Source organism: Lepisma saccharinum, chromosome 6 (assembly GCF_977018435.1).
Source record: "Lepisma saccharinum chromosome 6, izLepSacc3.1, whole genome shotgun sequence".
Lineage (NCBI taxonomy): Eukaryota > Metazoa > Arthropoda > Insecta > Zygentoma > Lepismatidae > Lepisma > Lepisma saccharinum.
The window spans coordinates 30,776,300-30,803,627 of record NC_139234.1 but is presented as its reverse complement, the minus strand read 5'-3'; the positions used below and the strand labels follow the sequence as shown (position 1 = coordinate 30,803,627).

The 27,328-nt window shown below is 39.0% G+C and overlaps 1 protein-coding gene across 3 annotated transcripts in view; it reads right to left on the bottom strand.

Moving 5' to 3' along the window:
* Nucleotides 1-27,328, bottom strand: part of sim (bHLH transcription factor single-minded) — a 201,617-nt gene that overhangs the window by 114,992 nt on the left and 59,297 nt on the right. The window contains exon 1 of one of the 3 annotated variants that reach the window (XM_083123717.1): nucleotides 2,495-2,683. The exons of 1 other annotated variant lie outside the window; for it this stretch is intronic. In XM_083123717.1, coding sequence (XP_082979843.1) covers nucleotides 2,495-2,504 — 10 coding nt within the window. In that variant the 5' untranslated portion in view covers nucleotides 2,505-2,683. Of the gene's footprint in view, nucleotides 1-2,494; nucleotides 2,684-27,328 lie in introns of those variants that run through there. One more of the 3 variants, XM_083123719.1, reaches the window with a different exon arrangement.

Below are 27,328 nucleotides of genomic sequence, written 5' to 3'. Positions count from 1 at the left end.
ACGTACATCATACTTAATAGATCACAGCCAAAAGTAAAAAAATTAGATTAGAAGGAAAAAGTAAGATGCAATTAATTCCATCCTGATTTGTGTCTGGACATTCAGTGGACAGTTGTAGTAATTTCAGGAGAGAGATATTGGACAACATAATCGTCTGCTGGCAATACTATCATAACATCTTAGCCATTTCTCTTAGCTTATAGAATGGAGACCCACATGATTTCTTATGCTCTTATAAAATATTGTCAAAACAGAAAACCTTTGTAAGCTTGTGTTCAAATTGCATTAACATGTTGATTTTGCAAACATCATTACGTGTGATGCATGATAGTGACCTTGATTTTTCGCAAAGGCGATAATACCAAATAATGTAAATTGTTGCAAAAAAATTATCTACAATGACATGCTATAAACACATTTTTGATGCATTCGATTTGTGGCCTTTTCACGAATTTCAATACATTTTGCAATTAAAAAACGAAAAATTTCCACAAAAAACAACATTCTTGGGTATTAGGTTTTAAAAATACGTATCATATTTATGGGTGAGTAACGTGAACGTTTTCCACAATTTTATCCCCTCCAAAAAACACTATGTGTGAGTTAGAGCTGTCGAAATTATTCCATGTACTATATGAAACCACGTGCAAGTGGATTTTTCCCACGATTTTTCACCTTTTATGGGAGCGATTTGCATCAGCGAGCGAAGTGATGAGGTTCTGGCGGGAGATCGAGTGTGCACCTACCGACACACGGGAGCCGTAACATAGGCATTTGTCGCACGGGAAATAATGGAAAATAATCCCTTGAAAATCTTTTCCAATGCATGAAAGTGACACGACCAGGTGTAGGAGACGGGACCTACATATTAAAATACTAGTTTAAAAGCACGATGAAGGTGTAATTTTAGGTATATTTGACAGAAAAATGTTCTTAAATAAAAACACGAATTTTGTGGAAAATATCACCGAATTTTTTTTAAAAAAAAACACCAATTTTGGTATTATTTTGCACCAAATTGCACCAACGTACACCAAAAATTGAGGTCCCTATAGTTATGGTATCGTGGAAAGAGAATGTACATAATGTATGTAGAAGCATAGTTAGTCGAGCAACAGAAAAAATGCTTCAATTCAATCACAAATATCAGTTGAATTCCATATTTAGCGAACACGGTGTATAAAGAATGAAATTGCACATGTAGTAAATGAGCTAAATAGCAAGTGTAATTAAAACGAGTAATCGATTAACAATTCCGTGCCTATTTCAGATGCCAAAGGGTTTTGTCCGTCTTCATGAGTTTCATTAGATACTTACAAAAAGAATTTTAATAGTTTTTGCGTGCAGTTTTGTGGTTGATCAGACAAAGAAATATTGGAGGGTTTTCAGTGGTGGATGGTTCCGATGTGAAAATGCAAATGGGAAAAATGATTGGAGAAGAGGAAACATCAATAAGAATTAATAACAATATAAAATTTGATGTATAAAAATCTTACACATGCAAACGTTTCAGGGTTGAAGAAATCTTTGGAAGACATTGGAAAAAAAACAGAAGCGGAATAAAAAAAAGGAATCAAACTTGTTTCAAATTAGAAGGAAGTTGGAAAATACGAAATGAGTTGTACATTTATGTACACTTCTGAGTTGTGATGACCTCAATTGAGTCGAAATATCCCAAAAGTGTCCGTGACTCTACGTAAAATGGAGTAAGAAAAGAGGCAGCACAATATCTCTACGTGTAAAATTTGAAAAAGAAGAGTATTTGTCTCGGGACTATAGATGGTATCGAGACTAGGTATGATCTTGGTTGAAGTGCAATGTTGGTCTCGTCACGGTCTCAGAGGAAATTTAGATTCCTGCTAGGCAGTGTCGTATAGCATAAAAAGTAGTCATTAAAACAAAGTAAAGGAAAATTGGTTCCGGAGAAATTTTCAAATATTTTAAGTCTCTCTCTCTCTCTCTCTCTCTTTCTCTCTGCCCCTCTACAAAAGCAAGAAAGAGAGAAAAGAGGAGTAAAAAGAGAGAAAGAGAGAGGCAAGGAAAGAGAAAAGAGGAAGAGAAATACAGACACAAGGAAAGAGAAAAGAGGAAGAGAAATAGAGACACAAGGAAAGAGAAAAGAGGAAGAGAAATAGAGACACAATGAAAGAGAAAATAGGAAAGAGAGAGAGAGAGCCCGACAAGAAAGAAAACAGAGAGATAGAGGATGGAAAAGAGAGAAAGGAAGAGACAGAGAAAGAGGGACAAGGAAGAAAGGAGGGAGAAATGGTAGAAAGCGAGAGGGAAAAGAAAGAAGAGAAAGAGGAGACAGGATCAAGACAGAAGGAGAGAAATATATGGAGTGAAGAAAGAGAAAAGAGAAGAGACGAGAAAGAAAAGATGAAGAGGGAGATAGTAAGTCTCGATTTTAGATATGTTTGTTCTCTGTCCTACCCCTAATCGAGACCTGAAGAGATCGAAAAAAATGACATGAAATAAAGGGTTTAAGCCTCACCGTAAAGCATCTTGCAGTATCGCCACCAATGCCTCTCCTCTTCCTAGGCAAACATCCCACTGACACACCGAGTAACGCTTCGCTTTTGTCACAGACCGAACGCAACAAGCGGCTAACATTCACACTTCTCGCAAAGAATCTGTCCACTCGGAGCCTTGTGTACATGTGTGACATGCATGCTTCGCTCTATCTTGGAGAAATGACCTCCATATTTTAACAACAACAGCAAACAGCCAGGCCATTGTGCAGTGTCAATGGTCTCGTCACCCTGTCGCAACGACTCAAATATGTCGAAGACTCTAATGTCAGTTCCTAAACAAAATAAACTCAGGTGCTGATTCCGTTATTATCACGTGACTCATTTCCCTGCGACTTTTCACATATTGGACTCGCAAATCGCTGCGGGAAGAAAAAAGTGCTGAAGGTGTAGCTGCAGAGATTATATTATTCGTCATTCCAGGGCGAATGCAAAGTCGAAAGTTTTTCATAAGGTTAGCGTGACGGACTGTTAAACAGAGGTATTAAGTTCGAAGCCAGAATATGAATTGGCGTCGGAAGGGAGGGAGGGCGTCGACTCCAATTGAAAATTGGCATAGTTCGCTTCAAATTATATATATTATATACATAATAGCATAAATTGAATGCAGTTAGTTAGTATTGGAACAGAATAACCAAAGTAAAACCATTGGAGGGGAAAAAATTAAGTGTAAAATCTGCAAGAACCAGTTCATTTTTTCATATTTTACTATTTAATCTAAAGAAAAAATGTTCCACAGTTTTGAAAATTCCAAAAATGAGATATATCTAATATTATTGTTATTTTTATTGAAGTTTTTGGAAAGGACTAAACCCCCTCCTCACACTAGAATTTCTGGCGACGCCCATGAGATTATGTAACTAAATAACTGTGGAGGAATGCTTGGCGTAGTGACAATGAAACATCTGAAGGATGTTTTTTATTCATTTAATTTTTCAACCCACATCCTCCCACTGCAAACACCGGTTCTCTCGCCAGTCTCATGAGCCTGTGAATAACCTACAAAGGTGGAAAATGAAACTAACTCACAAATTTCATCAATTTAAGAGGTCCTCGTTTGTTTGAAACTGCAATTTCTGCTACTTCTTGAATATTTTTCTCCGGTGAACTTTTCACCGTTGCTATCGCGCGTGCGTAAAATAATTGTAGTCATGTGTCCAACCTGTTGCGTGTTGAAATCGTTAAATTAACTTGACTAGCTCTGTATTTATCACTCATCCCAGTCAAAAGCAGGAAACTAACCTAAAATAGGGGGAAAAAACAAGAAATATGATATCCCTTGACTTACGTAAATTATTCTTTATTATTCCCTCTATAAACATACTTTTTGGAACATTGATGATCATTTGGATGGCGCACTTAATCAAGTTTGTGGGTAAGGAGTGCACTTGTCTTTTATATCTTGTTAAAGGAAAGTTGGCAACCTTGAAATTGGAATCTAGCCTCGTCGAATCTTTCGACCAGAAGCCAATGACCTGAGAAGTGGGATGTTTACTATTGTGAGGAATATGGCATTTGTTTGTTTTATTTACGTCATTTGCAGTCTTCATTCACTTGCAATAACTTTCATGTAACTACATCACACGGACAAGAACATATGCAAATAAAGTATTGGAAAAGGTTGGATTTCCAAAGGAGTATAGTGGCCATGCGGGCATCAGCTTTCACAAAAAGATTTTCTTAAAAATACCAACCGGTGGAATATGAACTCGTATCTCCGACTAAACTAACTCCGTAAGGCTGTTTGAGGACATTTGAAGAGACCACGAGTGGTACAATCCCCTCATTAATGCTTTGTGCGCAGGGTTGCCCATGCAACCACCGGGATCTCGTGATTTAAATCGGCTACAGATTTTGCGGAGCCCGGTGACCAGTGTTACCACATGAAGGGAAATGTGCCTTTATGAAGGGAAATTTGAACCAAATTTTAAACGAAATGGGATGAAAAATTCCATGGAAATTTTAAGACACCAAACTCAAAAATAGTACAGATTAGTGCAGCTTATGTACTATTTATTACTATTATTTTTAAAGGTTTTTAGTGAAGGGAAAACTGAGTGCAAAAAGGGAAATTTTGCCCCTTGGAAAGGGAAATTATGCCCTCAGATTGTGGCAACACTGCCGGTGACGCGAGTCAACGTTTCCGCGGGGAATCATCTTCCTTGTAGTTTGGTTATTCCTAGGTTATTGGTGTCAATGAGGAGGACCTACGGCTTACATAAGGAAAGTGTGTACAACTGTTGTTTAATCCACTTACACCTACTTTTTAATTTCCATACAAAACTGAGCTTTTTGACTGCGACTTGTTCTAACAAGATTTGTGCAAAAGTTCAAGGCCATAATACGTACTTGTTCACTGATTCTGTGCTTGCCAATTTGACGCACTTGTATAGGAAAGGTATTTTCCGAAGAGATTCTTAGCTTGAAGAGCTGGATATCTTCCTACCGTTTGGAAGATATGCGTGGAGTGAGGAATGTGAAGTAGTGAACATTTCGTTCTCGAAGAATCAATCAGATCGCACACGCACACAGCAACAGGTTAAGTGAGTGACTACACGAAGCATTTGTCCTGGTAAGTAATGAAAACACTTGTCGTTAGTTGGACTCACATCAGAATAACACGAGATCTTAGAGTGGCTGTGTCTGCACATTTCTACCTTCTTGTATCATGTCAAGTATGGATGTCTCATTTGTTTGTCTCTGATAAGGAATACCGAGTGTAGAGTTTCCCTCCTCGGGCCACAAAGCTACTTCTTTTTAAGGTTGAGTCTTGGATTGAACCGATGAAGAGTCTCTGGCAAGTTCAAGAACTTGCCTTGCAAAAATCTGTGAGTGATTTCGTGAGGAGTTGATTGTGTAGAAAGGAACACCTCAGGTGTGGGAAAAAAAGTGTATGTTTACAATAGATTTTCCTGCCGGTTTGTAAGTCTGCATTCAAACTAAATTACAAATAAACTACACCGAGTTATACGTTTCCCCTGAGTGCACAAAAGCTAATCTAACAGAACCCAAGCGTTTCTACCAACAGAGTTGGAATATACAGGGTGTACATAGCGACTGTTTACAATTTGAAGTGTAAAGACACACAGAAGTCAACCTCACCTCCAAGTAGTGCACTCTGGTACAGGGGTGTCCATCCCCCCCAGGCCAATGGCGCATCCCCCACAAATCATATCATTAGAGCCCTCAAACCATATGGTAATCCCCACAAAGTATTTAATTACGACAGCGTGTCTACCGAAAGTAACTTTCTTTCTTAAATTTACAGAACACTATACTTGATCTGCCCCTCCTCCCCTAAAATCGTTCATCATAATCCTCCCCAAAATAGTTTGGATGAATACGTAATCATTGATGTCTATTCGAATGAAATACCATGTTAAACTGTTCATATTTTTTAACTGTTTCAAATGATGCAGCTGCTTTAAATTAAACAGTATACCAACACTAAGCATTATCTTTTGAGAAGTGAAGTTATTAATGAATGAATATCGAGAATATCGCTTATGTCTTGTAATGCAGCTATAGTATAAAATTTCACATTCACCTCAGTAAAAAGCCAAACACGCATTCTCGCAACACATTGCTAAGAAAATTTTTACACTCATTTCTTTGCAGGCTTTAAATAATGTTAATTTAATGTGGTATCAATACTTTCTTAGGATCCCGCTTCTCTTTTGGCACGTTCGGGGTCGAAAACGTGTGGATACCATATCGCTAAATACAGTCTCCAAAATTTAATGTTCGAACTCCCTCTCCACTACAGAAATCCCTTGACTATCTAAGATTTAACACTTTATCAAGAGCTTCCCATCTCCCCCTTTAAATGTAATACTCAAACTTAGCACCAAAATGTCTAATGCCAATTTATAGACTTATTGTTGATATTGAAGAGTGATTATTGCCTTCTCCAAAAAATTAATTCTCAGTCTCCACATCAGAATTTCCGCAACAGTCTAAGACAATAGTAATACACAAGAATTGGATACCCCCCTCAATTTAATGCTCAATCCCCCCCTCTAACTAACATACCCGCCGTAATCTAAGACCTAGAGTTAAATACTGCCCTCCCCCCAACGTTTAATTCAGAATCCCCCCAGAACCCAATGCCAATTAAGGCCTAATATGTAAGAGTTGGATATTTCTCCCTTCCCATCCATAACACCCTTAAATACTTTATTTTCTTCATCTAATGGATTAAATATGGTGTATTTAAGGTGTAAAATTTTCACAGATGTTTTGGAAAAACATGTAAACGTTGAATTTTATATAATTTGAAGGGGAAAAAATCCCCCCAAAAAATCTCGATGGCGCAGCCTGCGCCATAATACCCCCTGTGGGCACCCCTGCTCTGGTAACTGCAATGTTGCAAGCCAACGAGGATCTGACGTCTGGATGCACAGCCAGTAAAATCCTCTGTGGGTTTTTGAGTTGTGTCATCCATATGTGATTGTCCCTTCATCCATCTCATTATGGCGAATAGCCCAAAGTGGCACAAAAGCAACGTAAAATAAATAGACAGCTTTACAATTTAATAAAGAGTTAGTTTTAATATTGATTTTGAGGAATATGTATTCTGTGGTTCACGTGATAAATTAACTCAACGTTATGTGCATATCAATGACTAACCTACATGGTGTATTGCAGGGTCGGCCAAACTATGGTGCTCCTTAATGCTGATAAAACCTACAATTTTTTTTTTTAACATTATCTTCAATAAATAAAATGTGACATGGTCCGGAACAAATGACTGAAGTAGTAGACTAGCTAGGAACAGATAACAAAGACATTCCTGGTCAGTTGAAACTTGAGGAAAGAGAACTTGAGCACTTGGAGTCTGTGTGTATTCATGTGCAAGGGACGGATAGGGTGGAGATATATCAAAGAACAAGTGTACCAAACTCATGTGAATGACATAGATCATTTGAAGATCAGAACAACCAATTTTATTGTCACAGACAAGAGATATGCTACTTCGATTGCTTGATTGATTTGGTGTTTTAAGTCCACTTTATGCACAGTAAGGACTGGACCTACAATTTAAAGTGGGATCCGAACCACTATGTGCCTCCACCAGGTACCGAACCCGGGACCCCTTGATTACAAGGCGGACGACGCTACCACTCGCCATCGGGGAGGCCGTATGCTACTTCGAGTATGAACAGAGTTGGAATACATGTCGCAAGCCACGAACATGGTGTATCGCATGAACCACACTATGTTCCGCACGTTGACTGTAAGCCACTCGTTATACAAGATATAAACTTGTCAATAACAGTTGTACATCTATATACGAGAGAGTCTGGTGGTCTTACTGAATTTCCTCTTCTTATTGAAACTGTGGCCAAAAAAACCGAAGCGTGATCCACCCCTGTACTGTACTTCTTCGCAATTAGCGTAATTGCAAAATAAATCGAAGAAGAAACCACTGACACAATATCTAGGATGTTCGGCAAATGGCACACAAGTCAGAAACTGTGATTTCAGTTGATTTTATTTAAGTCACACTGAAGCATTTAGACGGAAGCATTTCCTTTAACATTCTTGCTAGCATAAATGGTACGTAAATGCTTCCAAAAATCTTATAGCAGATAGCACTTTACACGTAAGCATTTCATGGAACATTTCGGTTAGCTGTTGCGATTACAATGTATAATATATACAGCACGAAAGGCACATAAAGTTACACCATCTATGGTGAGTGCGGCGCGGTGTTAACAATTGAAACAACTAAAATATCCTTCCGTACGTGTACAGTAAACATTGTAAAGTACGTATTTAAGCAGCGCCATTGCTTTGTACCTAAAACCAATTAATAGAAAACGTTATTCCTCTATGGTAGAATAGTTATCGGCTTTTAGAAATGTGAAGTGATACATTGTTTACATCTCACGCGGCGGCCGCCATTACATTTGCACTCGTGACCTAGAGGACGCTTCTGATTGGTTATGCTACGGAAATAGACCCCGATCCTATTCATATCCTTGAGAAATGACATAAACGTTAAGAAAAATTCTACAAAAAATGATTTCATCTAAAGGGGCCTTACAGACAATATTACATGTATAATTTTACATTGGGCATGTGTAAAGATTCTAAACAGTGATAATACAACTTATACTCTTATATCATGTCTGTAATGTTTGCTACTAAACGATTAAGCATAAATAACTGTCTGCTGTACAATTACATTTTTTTGACTTAAAGCCCGGTTTAGACGAAAGCATTTTCCAAAGCATTTTTATCAACATTTGTGCCATGACCAAAATGCTACCGTGTAAAGTGAGATATTATGCGATTTCAGATGCCAGGGCATATTTCATGGCATTTCTCAAGGATAGGCTCGGTCCGTAGCATTTTTCGTAGCGTAACCAATCAGAAGCGACCTCTAGTTCACGAGTGAAGTTGTAATGGCGGCCGCGTGAGTTGTAAACAATGTATCACTTCACATTTTTAAAAGCCGATAACTATTGAACCGAGAGAAATAACGTTTAGTATAAAACGTTATTAGGTATAAAACAATGGCGCTGCTTAAATACATACTGTACAACGTTTACTGTACACGTACGGAAGAATATTTTAGTTATTTCAATTGCGAACACCGTGCACTCACCATAGATGGTGTAACTCAATGTGCCTTTCATGCCGTAGGATGTTATACATTTTATTCGCGAAAACTATCCGAAAAGTTACACGAAATGCTTCCGTGTAAAGTACTATCTGCTGTGAGATTTTTGGAAGCATTTACATAGCATTTATGCTAGCACAAATGTTAAAGGAAATGCTTTCGTCTAAAGCTGGCTTTAAGTGCTTTTTCTCGAACAGCTTAGATACGTATGTTGTATTGAGATCGCCAGTAGATCAGTGATAAATTCCTTCGTCCACTAACAAGTACGAAACTCAGCATGAGTGAATGAAAACATAGAAGTGACAAGGGAAAAAGAAAATCACCTCCCGTTAGGAAATACCTGCGAGTGTCGAGTGCAAATTGAAGCTTCCATATTTGGTGGAAGGCTTGGAGGAGGGAGGTCAGGGCCACTGAAGAAGCCGTGTTGACATTCCGAGAGGAGGCTCCGTGCCTTCTCCCAGCCGGCGAGCACGCGTCGGGCGCCCTGCGTGACATTTCCTCCTCTCCCGGCTAACTGTTACAGATTTTTATTTGTTTACAAACCACTCGGACTTTTACTCTGATACATTGTACCAACAGCCGGCGCAAAGGGGCGGACGTGCTCTCTCCCCATTCCAGCTGTTGCGACATCCACCATACGTGATGTTTTCTCTTCTGCTGGGACGACTTCTGATTCATCCGAGCGACTCAGCATCACTAACTGCTTCTAAAGCATTCGCCACGGTTGCGGTTGCAGTTCGCAATTGTGTGCACTAAAGTAGTCGTTTTTAAACTCTTCTAGGTAGGGATCCCTCTATATTTACATACATACTCACCGTATTTCCACACACTCAACCCCCCTATCCTTAATGAAATATTATAATTATAATAAGACCAACACGCCAATTACTTTAACACCCGGCAGTGGCGTGCCCCCTTTGGTGCTGTATTCCTAAAAAAACGTCAAAGGCAAGAAAAGACAGCAAAAAAGAAGACTGACTGCTAAAAAGTATACATAACCCATCCCTTTCGAAAATCCTGGGCACGCAACTGACACCCGGGTTCGAATCCCGACCTGGGCATCGGTGTTCTTTGTAAGTGTCACTTTATCAATTTCATCATAGCCGGTCTCCGTGGCGTAGTGGTTAGCACAGCGCGCTACGCCAGGGGGGTCCTGGGTTCCAATCCAGGACTGGGTATGAGTGTTACTTGTGAGTGTTCTTTCATCAATTTAATGATCACTCGTCCTCATCTTCGCGATTAGCGAAAAGTGGCAGAAAACCGAATTAAAATAAACAAAATCAATCAACTTTCACACACTAGACTCCACCACTACTTACTCAATACCCCAACAACAACAACCCGGGACCTCTTTAATGCAAGTCGACGTTCAATAGGACCTCCCCGATATTGTAGACTTCTGACTGGAGAGTCCTCTCAGGTATTCTCATTAGAGGGCATTGAAGTGGCAGGAGTTTTCGCAATATATGTCCCATCAAGGTCACACACATTCTCGATCGCGGCCATACTGGAGGATGTTATCAGCACAACACTCCTGTCGCCTTCCTGAAATGCAGGTATCCATTGACTAGGGCCTGGGTAAAAAAAATCTATACAAAACGTATTCATTTTTTTATATCCTGTATGTCCACATCTTATTCACAAACCGGCATAACCTGTAACCGTAGGATTTCTTTGTTATATAATAATTTCTTCGTCGATTACATGTTATAATTATTATTTTCATGAAAAAAATGTAATCACTTATATAAACCTTTATAAAACTTGTTTTTTTTAAATTAAACTTTGTGCTTTTGTATGTGTTTGATCTATGTAATATTAGATATAAACATATATGTTATGTTAAGAACTCTGACTTATTACATGTGTTGACTACATTCTTCAAGAAAAAACATACAAAAAGCATAAACTTTAATTTTAAAAACATGTTTTATGAAGGTTTAAGTGTTAACATTTATTCCTGAAAAAAATATTGTGATATGTAATAGAAGAAAGAGTGGTCATAGAAAACTTTTCACAGAGCTGCTTCTCTTGTAAAGTTTACTCTGAATTGTGCCACATGAACTTAACTTTAAATACACATTTGAAATGTTCTGACCATCAACTTTGGGGGGAGGGGGGCTATGACCAGAGACAGCAAAACACATGACTTATTACTATATACTATGTATATAATTATGAGTATTGTTAACATTCTTACTAAAAAGCGTTTCAAAAGAAGATGTGCATGAACTAGGAGAGTGGATGGGACGTTCGGGATACAAATGGCTCTCACATGACATTCAGAACGAGATCTGTTTTGCGCTCCGTGGTAGAAGATATTAAAAATCGGGAATATTTTGCTATTATGGTTGACGAAACTTGTGACATATCCATCCGTGAACAATTGACATTTTGCATTCGAACTGTCAATGAAACTTTTAATATTTTTGAGGAATTCATGGGCTTTAACGAGATTCCGAACACTGAGGCCAAAACTTAATAAAGGGAGTGAGTGAGTCATCCATTAATTTATTTCAGTGATCAAAGCCCCCCCCCCCAATAATTTTGACAAGTCTGCACCCCTGCCCCTGCCAGGGATGTTTTCATCCCCCTTAAACAAAATGGAATTGAAAGTTTTTCTTAGATATGTAACAAACACAATTGAAAAATCATTCGTGTCCATTGGTCTAGTCATCAAAGATTTCCATGCCAAAAAGTGTGCAGCCTTGTGATTTAAAGTAGGACATCAACTGACCAACCTCACAGAGACGAGACAACAGCAGGCTGTTTTCCACTTTAAGTTTTCACGGCATAATGCTGATGTTTTACACGTATTAAAGTGTTCACAAGAAACACGTAGGTTAGATGGAAATTAAGTTTGAACTTGGGCAATATAAATTTGGATAAGTTTTCGGTGTTCCAAGTTCGATATTTCTTTATGTGTACGAGTTTGGGTTTTCTTAGAATGCAAATACACTGTTTCTAAATTACGTGTAAATGTATTAAATACTATTTAATGACCTAGGTTAGAACCAATGTTCTAAGGTGCTTAGAACTGCAAGGCAATAGTTTAGTTTACTGACTGGCAACATGTACAAATTTGCATACCTCAAAAAACCTACCCCCAAAAGGAAATCACAAATACGCCACTGAGTGGGCGCACAGTGTCTATAACTTACAATAATGAACTTCAAGATACCTAGCTATCAGGCACGTATCTAGAAATATATTTCGGGGGGGGGGAGGTCCAACCAAGTGTCTCAAAATAATGATGATGATAATAATAATATTAATGTTCAAACTAAAATAATTATAATTATATTGACTTAAAATAGTATTAATTAAAATATTCAAATGAATTAATATTATATTTTCATTACAAAAAGGACGGTATTAGAATATTAGAATAGTGATATTACAGCATATTCATTATCTAGCTTACGTGTATTTAAGACCTGCAAAATTTGTAAAAATAAACTGCTCTGGTAAGTAAATTAATGTCTAAAGATGAAGAATTGAATATTTATTGAATATAAAGACGTACGTTAGATTCAGTTGACGAAAAATAAAGTTTCTGGTGATATTTTATGAATGTTATAAGTGGTAATAAATCTTGCATAAATCTTCTTCGGTACTGTCATTCAAAGTCGTATGATCACAATATAATCCTTGCTTTGCAATAAGTTTGGAGAAAATAAATAACTTTCGATTAAACAACAAGTATATTTTCATTATTTAATTTTAGCAATTTTATTATTTCATTATTATCATTATTTAATTTTTCGGGGGAGTCCGGACCCACTGGTACCCCCCTAAATACGTCCTTGCTACCTATAACAGTTTGTTGCGTTCAATTTAGGAAAAATAAATGAATAAATATATTCATATACAGGGCTAGAAAAATCGCGGTCGCCAGGTCGCCATGGATACTAAAAATTTCAGCCTGGCGACTGTGATCTTATGCTGTAATATGTATGAAATTTTGATGATTCTAAGTTCAAATTGCAGTACAGCGTAAGTTAGCATTTTTTTTTAAAAAAAAAATCAACGTTGTGAACATTCCAGAGTGTCAGTAATAATTTCTTACTCTTTGTCCCCCAACACCCCATTTCTTGTTTTCTCGAATGATTTAGCGATGTTTTGAATACCGTGATGCTCAGCTTCTTATACAGAGTGTTTCAAAAGTTGCGCAACCCAAACTTTGAAAACGTATATCATAAAAACCGTAAGAGATATTTACACCGGGTCTTCTGCATTATAAAGTCTCATCCATTGAGATATTTTTCAATGCTTAAAATTATCAGTTTTCTCCATACAGAAAATTTAGATAAATTAATAACTGGCGGAAGGCAGCGTTAAATTTTTTCCAGAAATGGACTTTTGAATGAGAAAAATACGTAAGAAATTATGGAAGGGTCATAATTAGATGTCTGATGACTGATGCCATGTCAATCTGCCATTTGCGACCAATATCGGTCATGTGCAACATTTGATGAATTTTTTTATTGGCGATTTTATGGGTTGAGTGAAAAAGTGCCATTTTTGCATATGTCAATGCTAGCAGGTCGAAATATTGTCAACAGACACACGCCACATGTGCCTAAGAATTGGCTATACATTTACGTGAAAAATCATAAACAAAGATTTTGTGCCGGAATTGGACTCTTCAGAGAATCCTAGACTACCTCTGATTACACTGAATTCTCTTCGCTCACTTTCTACGATACTATGCCTGTTCTTTTAATTGATTCAGCATGGCGCATTCTTAGGAGCAGCGCGTGTGCATTGCTGAAGAGTATTTTACTACTCATTCTTACACTTATGTGCAAGAGGTTTTCCAAGAAATATCCCCTGCCTCTGATGTACCTCACAAAGCAACTGTTTTACGACTAGTCAAACACCAACAAACTATCCCAAAAATTGTTAAGAGTTGGTATTATTATTGAAGACTCGAACCTGGGTCTCTGGTATACCGTACGATTTCTCTGACAACTTTTTTTAATTTTTTTAACCACTGAGCTACTATGCCGGCCTGGCCTCGCCTGATTTTTTGCTGTTGCTGTTTTACCTGCGTGGAATCGTCTCTGCCAGTGCTACCGCAACTGGATCTGTTGCCTTTGAAACACAGTAGACTTCGACATTGTCTGGTTCCTCCCAGCGTAGAGATGTTAATGCATTTTTCGCTGAAAATTTCTTCGTAGTACATTTCCTGTGTGTTCCTGATCTTCAATAATTAACATCTTTACGCTGGGAGGAACCAGACAATGTCGAAGTCTACTGTATTTCAAAGGCAACAGATCCCGTTGCGGTAGCACTGGCAGAGAAGATTCCACGCAGGTAAAACAGCGACAGCGAAAAATCAGGTCAGGCCGGCTCAGTAGCTCAGTGGTTATAGCAATGGCACGGTAGATCAGAGACCCTTGTTCGAGTCCTGGTCGAACCTGCATTTTTCTCTGAAAATTTCTACGTTGGTATATATTGTTGAAAATCAATTCTCAGTTGTTTTCAGCAAATTAACAATATACTTTAAAATAATGTAATTGCTTTTATTTGGACACATGCTAACATAAATGTATTAACCCAGTGATATCGTACATGATTAGTTTAGTGCAGAAAACCTGGTGTAAATACCTTTTACGGTTTTAATGATAAACATTTTAAAGTTTGGGTTGTGCGACTTTTGAAACACTCTGTAGTAAGCACAATTGCTAGTACGTAGTTTCCTGGTGCCTGATTTTCAGAGCTGGCGCCTAGCTTTGAAGAAAATTTTTCGAGCACTTTTCATATATATATAGTTACGTTAGCGCGAAAAGAACTATTGTAGTTACGGGTTAACACGTGTTCCAGTTGTTGATGGAACGAGTGGCATCACCCAGCCAGTGCAAGTTATTTTGTTTCCCAGTTTGCACAATGTGGACGTGGTAGATCCTTGACGTCAACAGCATTGTGCTCAGACAGTGTTTTGTCTCTTGGTTTTCTAGAAGCCCATCGCCTAGGAGAGGGACGCACGGAAGAACGTTAAACCACCAGCAAAGAGGGAGGATAATTTCTCCCCTGATTATACAATAATTCCGAGAGCGTTGGTGATTCCACATTCCCTCTTGAAGCGCCGAGTGGCCTTTGTCCCTGGATCTCTGCCACGCAACGCCACCCCACTCGAGGCTAATTCCACGCGCTCTTCCAACCACCTTCCCTCGCCAGTGGCAGTTGTGTTTTGAGAGCGCCTAAGTAAATATTCTTCGTCGAATGAAAACGGGCCACAGTGATCCATTACTTCCAACTCTTCAGGGTCTTTTAGTTCCTCTTCAACCTTTATTCTTCCATTGTGGAACGACGAGTCGTGCCGTCTCCATTCCTGTCCTGCACCATTTGCAGCTTGAATCAGTGTGGTCGCAATCTGAAGGCAAAATTTCACTTTTTACCCCAATTTTCCCCTTCACCTGAAGGAATCATGTGATAATGATGACAATAATAAGCGCAGTAATATTTTCGTTGGCCCATGTTCTTATGTAAAGAAAATGTTAATTTAACCACATGCATGCCCATCCTCCCTAGTAGGCCAGATGTCTCACGTTCAAACTCTCATCAAGCATGAATGTACAATTCTGTACATTCCATCACTATTTCAACATTCATCGCCATCGTTGCTAGTAACAGAAGTTGTAAAATAGTAACGTAAATAAACAAAATAGAAATGCAAACACACTTAGGGATGGGAAAAATCCCGATATAGCATAATTTTATATCTGGATTTCATGTATCACGATATCGGAATATCCGAATTGTCATTTGTCAAGATTATCCGCATATTCGGATTACCTGAAATGCCCGGATATCCGAATGTGTACATTCTTATCGTTTATCCGCTTTACGGGCCATACACATGTTCTTTTATTTATGTTCGATTTCACTGAACGAATTTTCTACGAATCCTTAATCAAATCTGGACTATACGGGTTATCCGTTACATCCGAAACGGTCACAGGGCGCGAAATCATTGAAGATTGGTGGGGAAGAAGTTCGTAACATATTTATATATATATATATATACACACAGTATGTACCATGTTCGTACAGGCTGTATACATTGTATGAAACACCTCTGAACGTGGTCAGTTTGCGAAATATCGTAACAAAAGGTGTCCAGTATTCAGAGAGGACATTTGAAAAGGTAATTTGTTCCAAATATGCGATATACGTTGATTTGGTGTTTTAAGTCCACTTTATGCACAGTAAGGCTAATCGGGACTGGACCTACAGTTTTAAAGTGGGATCCAAACCACTTGTACCTCCACCGGGTATCGAACCCGGGACCCCTTGATTACAAGGCGACGACGCAACCACTGCGCCATCGGGGAAGCCACATGCGATATACAGTAATTGTATTGAATGGAGAGTATTATAAATCTTTAGAGGTTGTTTCATGTATGTACCTTTCTTGTTCGTACGCATGAGTCATGTAGTGATCATGTCACATCGTTGTGTGCAGCACAGTTGCAGGTCTGTTTAGCCGCTCTAGCGCACAACCACCCGGTCAGCGATGCAGTCCGTAATGGGGAAGCGACAAGAGCTCAGCTCTGACCTTAAAGGTGTGATAGTGAATCTTGCTCTTAAATGACATTCTTTGAGGGAAATAGGGTCACAAATCTCATCCTACTGTTCAGTATATAGTAAATAAATTCAAAAGAGGGTTCAACAAAGAATCTGGAAAGAAGAAAGGAGAAAAGGCTAACTGAAAGAGAACTTTCGTGGTGAAAAAGTTAAGGCTAATCCAAAATTAAATTATCCGAAATTGAGGTCACGGGTCGAAAATGCAACAGGAAACACAATGAGCAATTTAACAGTTCATCGCGCATTGTACAGATAGAGGTATCATGGGAGAATGAAAACAAATGTGCATAAAGACCAGGAGTTCTGGAACAACGAACGTCATCTGCTCCGATGAGACCAAAATAAACCTTTTCGGATCAAATGGGTGTCCACAGGGTGTGGAGGAAGGCAAATAAAGATAACAATGTACCATTGTTGTGAACATCATTTGAGCAAGACTCTTTCTTTCTATTTTGTTTTCTAGCGGTGTACTTTATCATTTCACTTTCCAACTACCTCTGTACGGATAAAGTTATAAAGTTATAAATACTGCGATTTGGAAATTATAAGAGACATGTGAACGATTGATCTATCACTTCTAGACTCGCTACTCCTCAGTTCAACGTAGACCGACCGTCCCTTGGTTCGCCTTCCCTGCCAAGAGCCAGTCTGAGAACGCGGAGCAAGCACCGCACGATGTAATGCTTGTTTGTAATCACCGTGTACGAACAAGTGGTGGAGGTCAAACGCAGAGCACAAACAACCTGCTATCGCTATCGTGCAATTCGACCCTTGCAGCAGGCAGAGCCTGACTCAGCGCGTGTCTCAGCAAGCCAGTTGGTGGGAAGTCGCCCTCCGAGCCTCCGCATTGGCCGGAGGAAACAGCAGATGCCAAAGCCTGCAGCCGTGGCTTGCAATTCGGAGTAAGCGAGTTGCTATTTTTTTTTTTTATCTTTTTCTTCTCTGGTTTCTTGTTTTTTACTTCGTGCCGATTGCTTTTGTTCTGGCCTTTGCCGCCTGAGCAGTTTGCTCGACCATACATTGCTCCAGCTTCGTCAACTCCGCTCAACATTTTGCGTGCTATGTTGCCTAACTTTGCAGAATTGCCAACGCATACGTGTAAAGGTCAGGACACACATTTCAGAAATGGTTCAGGCAGGCCAGTACCCAGGATTTTTTCTAGGAGAGGGGGGCAAATCCGGAAATATGGAACAATAGTAAATACGAAATGCTGTTGATTTAGGTTATTTTACGTCGCTTTTCTTTTACTTTTGGGTAATCGTGACGATGAGAATGAGTGATATGATATGATGAAAGAACATCCATTCCTAGGCCAGGATTCGAACCAAAGGTGCCCACAGGGGGGTTTCATGACGCGCCTGAGTCATGAGAATTTTTTTGGGGGGGGATAAAATTTTATTCCAATTCTATATCTATATGTTCACACAAAAATGGCCGACGGGAGTCGTTTCGTTTGATTGACTTATTATTGATTTTTAGTTTCGGTTATTATGTACAGATCTCGACGATGGGGTTGAAATGAAACACCACCTCTTTTGTCTTTAGAATCGGTTTAGATGGGTGGGTGGGACGTGCTGCTCTCATTAATACAAGGTTAGTCAAGCAGACAAACTGCTAAGAATAAGGTTCCGTACACTAACAGTGAGCCTGAGCAGTTTTGTACGTTTTATGTTAGCAAACATGAAAGTGAGCCTGAAGTACCTAAAGTAAACATATATTGCTTAAATATGTCTGTATTATATTTTTTGCAAAGTTTGTCTGACCAAAATAATTTGAGTAAATAATTCGGCATATGGGGGGGGGGCGAATATTCTACTATTTTTGTGGGGGGAGTGCGTCATAGGCCTTGGGGGGGGGATTGCCCCCCCTGATTCGAATCGTGACCTCATGGTTTCGTAAGGCGTTGTGCGTGGTCGTCGAAATGCTGCTGGAGTATTAAATGTAGCCACCAATGCTATGGTAGTATTACATCTAGAGCTAAACGTACAATTGTAGATATGCAATATTATGGTTTCAAAGTAACCGGAAAAAATTCAACTCACCGATAGACATCGCTAGCCATCGGGGAGACCTAGCGTACAGCTTGGTTCTTATTGTTTACATCCAATGCTATGTTCAGTCTCTTTACGTGAATTTGGGGGGGTGGGGGCATAAAATGCCTTGCCCCTCCAAAGTCGGTGCCTGTGGTACACAATATTGAAGACTGCAGACTTTTGGAGTCTACCTGTCTCGACAAGAAACCTACATGCATTTGAGCAAGGACGAAATCGAAATTCTTGAAAAATCTGAAAAACTTTCAATGTTATTTTCGTAGGTTTTCATAGATTCACATTAAAATATTTCATAGTTCGAGGGGGGAACATGGCCCCTCCCCTCAGTATGAGTCTGGGTTCAGGAACGGAGGATTTTCCATGCGTATGTTGTCCGAATTCCGATTATTGCAACATAAATGAATGCACCAGGGGCGAACAACGGAATCGAAAAGCCGAAAGTAATTCCCCCCACCCAATCGGGTCCCGACCTCGAGCAGTTGTGGAGCATCTTGAATGAAGTATGTTCCATTTTTTGGATAATTTCAAAATGATGATACAGAATTTCATGTTTAACATAGTCTGCCCAACAGCATCCTATTAATAAATTTATTTATTCATTTAAAAAATGAACGCACAATTAATTTATGAGAACAGTTTGTGTGATGGTATTGTAATGTATTTGTTTCTATTATTATTTTCGTTGTTATTGTTTCTTACCATTTCTAGACATGCTATCGTGAGGGGGGCGAATAGGTCAGTCGATCCCCCCATCAAAATCGATGTCGTTTATTTGATTGTAGAAAAAGCACAAAGCTTACGTCTATGATGGTAGATAAAATATATAAATTTCAGTTAAATTGATATTCCAGGAGAATATAGCTTCAATTAAAAGTGAGTTACTTTGAAAACTAGAACAAAAAATTCATAAACCAGGTGAGAATTTGATATTTTCACATTTTACCAGTTGATCAAAAGAAAGAAAATACTACAAATTACGTACAATAATTTAATTTTTTCTATGCAATGTCACATAACATAACAGCGTGATTAAACTTTCCAACTTTCAAAAGCTTTTCCTTGTTAGAAGTGGGTAAAAGTTATAAAAAGTTATGGAAACGATTAAGCACTTCAGCATATTTATGGTTTAGAATCTCATAAAATGGAGAAACAAAGCTGTACGAAATAATAATTATTATAAACATTATTCTTGATATTTTTCTTCATAATATTTTAAAATTATAAGTTTTGTATCAGTAGCCTGACATCCCGCTACTAAAATATCTGGCTACACTGATGTTTTCAGTTTTGAGGAATATATCGGAAAATTAAAAAAATTATGTTGAAAGCTAAGAATTTTTTACCTCTCTTCCGTCACCTGTAACAATGTAGCCCATCGCTTTCGACATCGGAAGCTATGAGGAAATCGAACAACTTCAGTTCCGAAACCAGCACCGTGTGTGACCTTAAAAGTGTCAGTCCACCATTCTAACCAACTAATTCTCTTTCTCTCTGGCATTCCTAAACTCGAAGGATTTTTGTCGCAGCAACAAAAGTCTTCCATTTGTCCCCATTCTAGGCAAGATCAATTCACTCTTGGCCATCCTTGCCAAATTCCTTCAGCAGAATCTCAACATTGAAATTCAACCTTCGTCTTCGCCTTCCTGCGAGTCTCTTACCACCAGGTTTCCCAACAAAGATCTTGTAAAGTTTCATTTCCTTTCTAATGCTTGCTATATGCTCTGGCTGTCGAAGATTTATTGATTTAATTGTTCTAAAATATACTGACATGAGCACGGTTCAGAATTATGCAAATTTCTCTACTTGCTGCTTTGCTCACGTCTTTTAGGTCCAAATGTTCATATAAGGTGTTTTCTTTTCAAAACTTCTAAGTATGTGTTCAATTTTAGTAAAGGGACCATATTTCACCTCACATAACAGTAAAATAAACCACTATTATTTATTAGATGAGAAGAAAATTTTGTGAAGATTTTTTAAAAATATTTTTTCTTCAAAACCTTTTACGAAAAAGTGAGAATATTTATGCTTTTTAGAAATTTCTAACTCACAGTTTTGGCATTACGCCATGTTACCATACGTTGGTAACGCTATGCACTCATCCATGTAAATTGATTATTTCTAAAACAATGAATCAATGAAATTTTTAAATAAAACTCCTTTAAAGGATATACTTTTTTGTGGTGCACATGCACTGGCGTACTCAAGGGGGGAGGACTTGGTGGAGTCATAACTCATAACCAACCCACCTTTGGCCCATAATCCCTAAGAAAAGAACATCAAATGTACGAAAATATGGAAAAATATAGGATTCATTTTTGGTAGGGTGCAGTACCTCCTAAACGCCCAAATAATTGACAGACGCAAGACGCTGTCGTTTAAGAAATCATGTTTTTAGACACTACACACAAAATAGTGTCATTTGTCTACATCAGTGGTTCCCAAAGTGTGCGCCGCGGCGCTGTGGCTGGCTTAAAGGGGCCCCGTGAAATGTTCCAATATTTTCACCGAAATACAATAAATTATATGAGTGTTCCAAATATGTGCTTATTTAGTACTTTAGCACATTAAATCTTTCTAAATTTGAAATATGTGTTTATTTTTTAACTTAAGGCAAGCAACCTAACCACACTAACAGAGCGCTGCAAGTGTTAGATAAACCTACATTCTGACTTTGGCACTGCGGAATAATCTGAAACACTAAGGGGCCTTGAAGCGAAAAAGTTTGGGAACCCCTGGTCTACATTATTTAACTATTTAAGAGAATTCAAACCACCGAAAACCTATTATACTGCACTGTAGTAGGACGTAGTTACATAGTAGCCACGCCGTAAACCTAGGTCCATCTGTTGGGAGAAGTATAGGGGAGGTACTGCTTGAAACAAACTGGAAGTTTTGCCCAGACTTTATGCAAGGTTTATTTCGCAACCTCTTCGTTACTAAATATGGCGATGTTCAATTGACGATAAGTTAATGGGTTACCATTACATGCCTTGAACAATTCATTTAACACCGTCAACTTGGCTAACTTAATGGTTGAAGTACCTTGTGTGAGGTTCAGCAACAAACAACAAATTCCATTCGGCCTGTAAGCAGAGTTAATAGCGAGACAGAGGAGCATAACTTCGTTGAGAACATTGTTTTCTCCAAAGGTTCGCTGCAAAGAAATGAAAACGGCTGATATGAAGCTCGTTCCATTTAAGACTAAGATTTATATCGTACGTTATGCTAGAAAAGGAAGCGAGCCGTAAACTTCACATGCAAATGGAGAAGTGGTAACAGGCAATTACCACGGAAGAGGAAAATCGTTGCTATCCAATGAAGGTTGAGGAATTTTGAATGAGTGTCGGTACTCATAAATACTGCTTCACTTCACCTAAATATACATAACGATTGATAAGTATATAGGTTTGCAAGGCCACGGAACAATTTTTAACAACAGCAGCTAATGCAATCCGCTCAAAAGTAATAGGGTGTCGAATTCTTGAACGTAAAAGTGTGTGTGTGTATCTTATGTAAACAATAAAAATATATAGCATATTTTTAAACTTAATTTGACTAATATTCAAAGCTCTCTTATACTTATATAAAATTTTGCGTCTCAATTGATTGATTGAGCTCGTGTTTTAGTTCCACTTTATGCATAGTAAGGCTAATTGGGATTGGAACTACAGTTTAAAGTGGGATCCGAACCACTATGTGCCTTCACCGGGTATCGAACCCGGGACCCCTTGATTACAAGGCAACGACGCTACCACTGCGCCAGTGGGGAGACCCTTTTGCTTCTGAACTGTGAATAACTTCCAAATTAGGTTCTATTATCGATTAACTTGCCGATGTAGTTTAACAATTTTACCATAATATTAATTCTACTAACGCATTTCTTGAGTAAATTTAAAATTTCAATTAATTGGACAAGATTGACCGACCACCTTTATTAAGCGTCGATTATTGTAATTATTCATTATTTTAGTCCCTGGGGTGGGAATGAACTCAACACCTCGATTTAATCCGCCTGTATGGTGGTTTTTGTTGATGAGAAATTTGTTCCGAGGGGGGAAGTTGGAAAGTGGCCACATTTCGTAGATTTCTTTTTAAATTCATCGACCTTTGAAAGAATGCTTCGTGAAGCCTTACTTTACAATCAAATAAACAGCAGCAATTGAAAAATATTCAGTAGCTTTTAAAAGGTAGTTAGAGGAACTTTACATTGTTGACGAAACCATTTTAATGATAAGGCCAATTGAGAATATACATATCGCGTCCAGATGGTATTCGCAGGTTTTTCAGTTCACGAAATTTCATGTTTAAAAATCGTAGAGATCGCAAGATTATAAATTTATCGACTGTTGAGTCTCAGTTTGTCGCTCGGTCGTTAACGTTTTCCACCCAAAAAGCTACATTGATGCTACATTGACCTATTATTTGGCACATAGGCGTGTACACGTGGGGGGAGGAGGCAGTTTCCCTCCTAATACTTGCATTTTTTTGAAGCCGATGAAAGTTCCGAGCAACTGGGTTGAGCGGGACATTATTTCTTCTCGATGTAATTAGATGTGTCAATGGCAAAGTGGAGGGTTTTAAAGCTTGTACCAAATGGACGAACAAACACAAAAGCTGACGATGTTCTCCTCGTCAGAGGTATTAAATCAAATTTTGATCACTAGGATCAAAAAGTAGATACATTTCTGAATTAATTTGCTTACTTATTAACTTTCCTAATTATTTCATATTCGAGCATATTTTTATTTATCTTAATTGGCTATTTACAACATTTTATTCGCTCCTTCTATATTTTTTATACTCTTCCTTTATGTATTTTGCATTTACTATAATATATATAATCGCTCTTCTCCGCTCCTAGTTTCTACAATGAACTCTGCTCTTCTTTATATGGCGTGCTGCCATCTATCGTCGCTTTCGGAAAACATTTCTTCCTTGCATTTTTACATTGTGTCGTCGGAACTGGCACGTGACAAGTCTTGATACGCGCCTATTTTGTATGTATGAGAACAGAGTTTGTAAAACAGCGAGAAGGAATGTAGTTCTTTTAGTGTGCGCACGAATATGGTTTAGTAGTCTTGTCAGTTGACCAAATTTCGTAGTGCAGCTTATAACCCTGTAGCGCTGTTGTCGAATTTGCGACAGCAAGCGAGCGGAGGGAGCGTGGTCAATGCAATCAGCTGTTTATCGTACAATTCTGCCCTTACGTTGGCAAAAAGTGCAGTCCTGAACACATTGCCATCAACTTTATTCAGCGCCAAGTGTTTATATTATCGTGAAGGGGGAAACCGTACACAACAAAAGCAGAGACGTAAGATTTAACGTTGTTGAAGGTTTTGACAACGAAGTAAGAGTAGGAAGCTACAGTGGCAACGCCGGGGTCTTAAGGCACAAGTCAAGGGTTCGTGGCGGACCTTCGCATCTTGGTTGAGCTCATGAGCTGTCGTTCTTGTGATACCCATAGTCGATACGGACGGACAGACAGACACGAGTATAAAGGCTGGTCTTGAGCTCTTACTGAATAGCAAGCAACCCATCCTGAAACGATATGCTCTTTGTGCGGGGAGGGAGAGACAATTGAAGTGGTAGAAGATAGAAGAGGAATCAAAATTGAGACAGTGCAACGAGTGGGGAGGTATTTGTGGGAAGTGAGGGAACGACGATGAAAGGCGATAGCGGATAGCGATAAGAACGAAGATTGATTGACTGATTTGCTTTATTTTACTTCGTTTCTTGTGCCACTTTTGGCTAATTTGCGAAGATAGGGATGAGTGATGATGAAATTGATGAATGGACACTCACAAACATCCATGCGCAGGTCGGATTCGAACCCAGGACCCCTGGCGTCGTAGCGCGATGTGCAAACCACTCTGCCACGGGGACCGGCTATATGAACGAAGAAACCGCACAAAGTGAGCCGAGCTTATGACACGTGTACTGTGGAACCCGTATTGTGCAATATATACGTTTTATATGTTTTTTTCTTATTCATACATATGTCAAAAGAGGTAATTGTTGTAAATATACCAATGTGAGTCATTATGTAGTGCTTACAGCCCACGGCTCGCACCAGATATAAGTCAAGAAGACTTAGGTGGCATGAATGATGAGAAGAAAGAAGAGTTTACAGGATTCTTGTTGGGAAACCTGATGGCAAGTGACCAGTAGGAAGACCAAGACGAAGATGGAGGGATAATGTTGATATGCACCTAAAGGAAATTGGTAGGGATGGAAAGAAGTATATCGATCTTGCTCAGGATAGGGACAGATGGAAGGCCTGTGTTGCTGCAGCCATGAACCTTCGGGTTCAAGAAGTCTAGAGAGTTAGTTAGTCAGTTACTATGAGGGGTTACACCAGTGGTGAAGTGGCGCTGATTCGAAAAGAGAGAGTCAATTCGCCGGAGTGGAAGTTGTCGCAACACGTGCGGGTTCGTGTTTCGAAGGTCCGGGAGTTATGGCAGGAGCAATGTTCCGCTTCACCACCCGAGAGAATTGCTCCTTCTATTTATTCCCTCCGCTCTCTGACGGACTCAAAGGAATGGGATTCCGAGAAGCATAAACAAGTCAACTGAAACGCCTGATGTTGAGTGTAGTGTTCGTCAGCAACTTCGGTTTGCAAACACATCTGTGGCTGCTGATTTACTCTGCGGCCACTAGCAACATTGTAGATTAATCCTGAACGGACCTGTGGAGATGTTTTGTCTGCGCTTGTAAACATTGTACCTTGCGGGGTTCATTCCGTATGCCTTCTCAGTATTAACATCTCCGGTGGTCGTGATTGCTGAGAAAAGGAGTTTTCTAGGCCTGAGTCGATACTGATGCCCATGCATCGGTATCGACCGATACCCGTGGTATCGGTATCGGAAAGTATAGGTTGGAATTTATTTACCGATACCTGCCGATACTCTGGATTATATAATTATCCTGGAAATTATGCATAATTATAAGTTTCTTTTCATTTTCATTAGTTTTGTGTAAAACTGAATTTCGTGACTACCATGTAATTTAATGTTCTGATGTAATTATTGAATATTTTAAAGCTAAAATCTTGGTAAACTGATATATATATATATATATATATATATATATATATATATATATGTAACGAGTGCACTCACGGTCCCCGAAATGACGTGTCAATCATACCCCGGCACGGGGCCAAACGTCGTTATGCGTACGGGAAACCGGTCGTGACTCACGGTCCAGTTATCAAGTTCGGTACTGAGACGGTCGTTTATTGTCATACTATTGCGAGGCGGAGATTAATACCTTGAAATGTTACACTGTTTTGTTTACCTTTGATATGTAGATTCGAACATTCATAAAACACTAATAGCATAATATCTGGTACCTGAAAAACGTCAAATAACAACACTGACGAACGGTAAAAAAGTGAATATATATTGTAACAACAAAAAATATTGCAATCAACAACTGTTTACAAAGCCTCCTCACTCTCACAACATTCACTCTATCTCTCTTTCACACACATGAGGTATTTTTACATGTGAAGTATGGATACAAATCATGGATCTCATTAACCTATCATTCCTTTTAATTTTTAAACCTTTATGTGAATTTAGGGCATTTGTCTGCCAGCTCCTGTGCCCTTTTAAATTAACTTAAGTGCCAGCCCTCGGAAAGCGGTTAACTAAGACAATTGGGTCGGCGTGGTTAAATCTTTCGTTCCAATGAACGTATGCATCGAGTCGACATTATACAAGTTTCTCGGACGGGGGTATTACACACAAGCCTCTCTCGTCCAATGAGAACAACTACTCAATTACATAGGGATGCAAAAACTTAATTGGCTCCAGCTGCCGGAATACACTAATCAATCGTCGGCGCGAGCAAAAATTACCTTAAAAACCACTATGCAACAAATAATACTATTTCACGCACACGACCTTGCAATAAAAACAACTACGCTTTCCACAATTAAAAAGGACTCATCAGTCAACTATTGACAAATTAAATGGCGCGACGGGGCGGTCGGTTACACAAGAAATGGAGCACACTTTGACAATTTACACTAAATATTAAAGAAATGAAATGGAGCTTCTAACGCTGAATGCAGACAATTAAATTAGAACATCTGAACATGAAATAACCCTTTTTTATAACAATACCAAAACAATTTTTAGACGCGGAAGTTAGGTTTGGGTTTTCCTGAGTAACTTTGCGAATAAGTGAGACGTCGGCGTTAACTGTACGGTGTTGATACTAACGGCGCACGTTTACATGTACATGAGACCCTCTGAAGTATACTGTACCAGACTCTGCTACATGGCGTGGTCCTTCATCTCTCCTGGACGCGGGACTTGCACACGGTTCCTTTGTGGCGAAATTGTCCTCCGAGGTCGATCGCGACGAAGAATAATTGCGACGATATGGTGTACTTGCACCCCCTCAGAACTTCGGGCGTTCCTCTTGTCACTAGCGTCGGGTGTACGTGGTCACGCGTCGGTTCGGAATCTCTCTGGTGGCGGGCTTCGATTCGGCGTCGTTCTGGAAGCGTCGTTCTG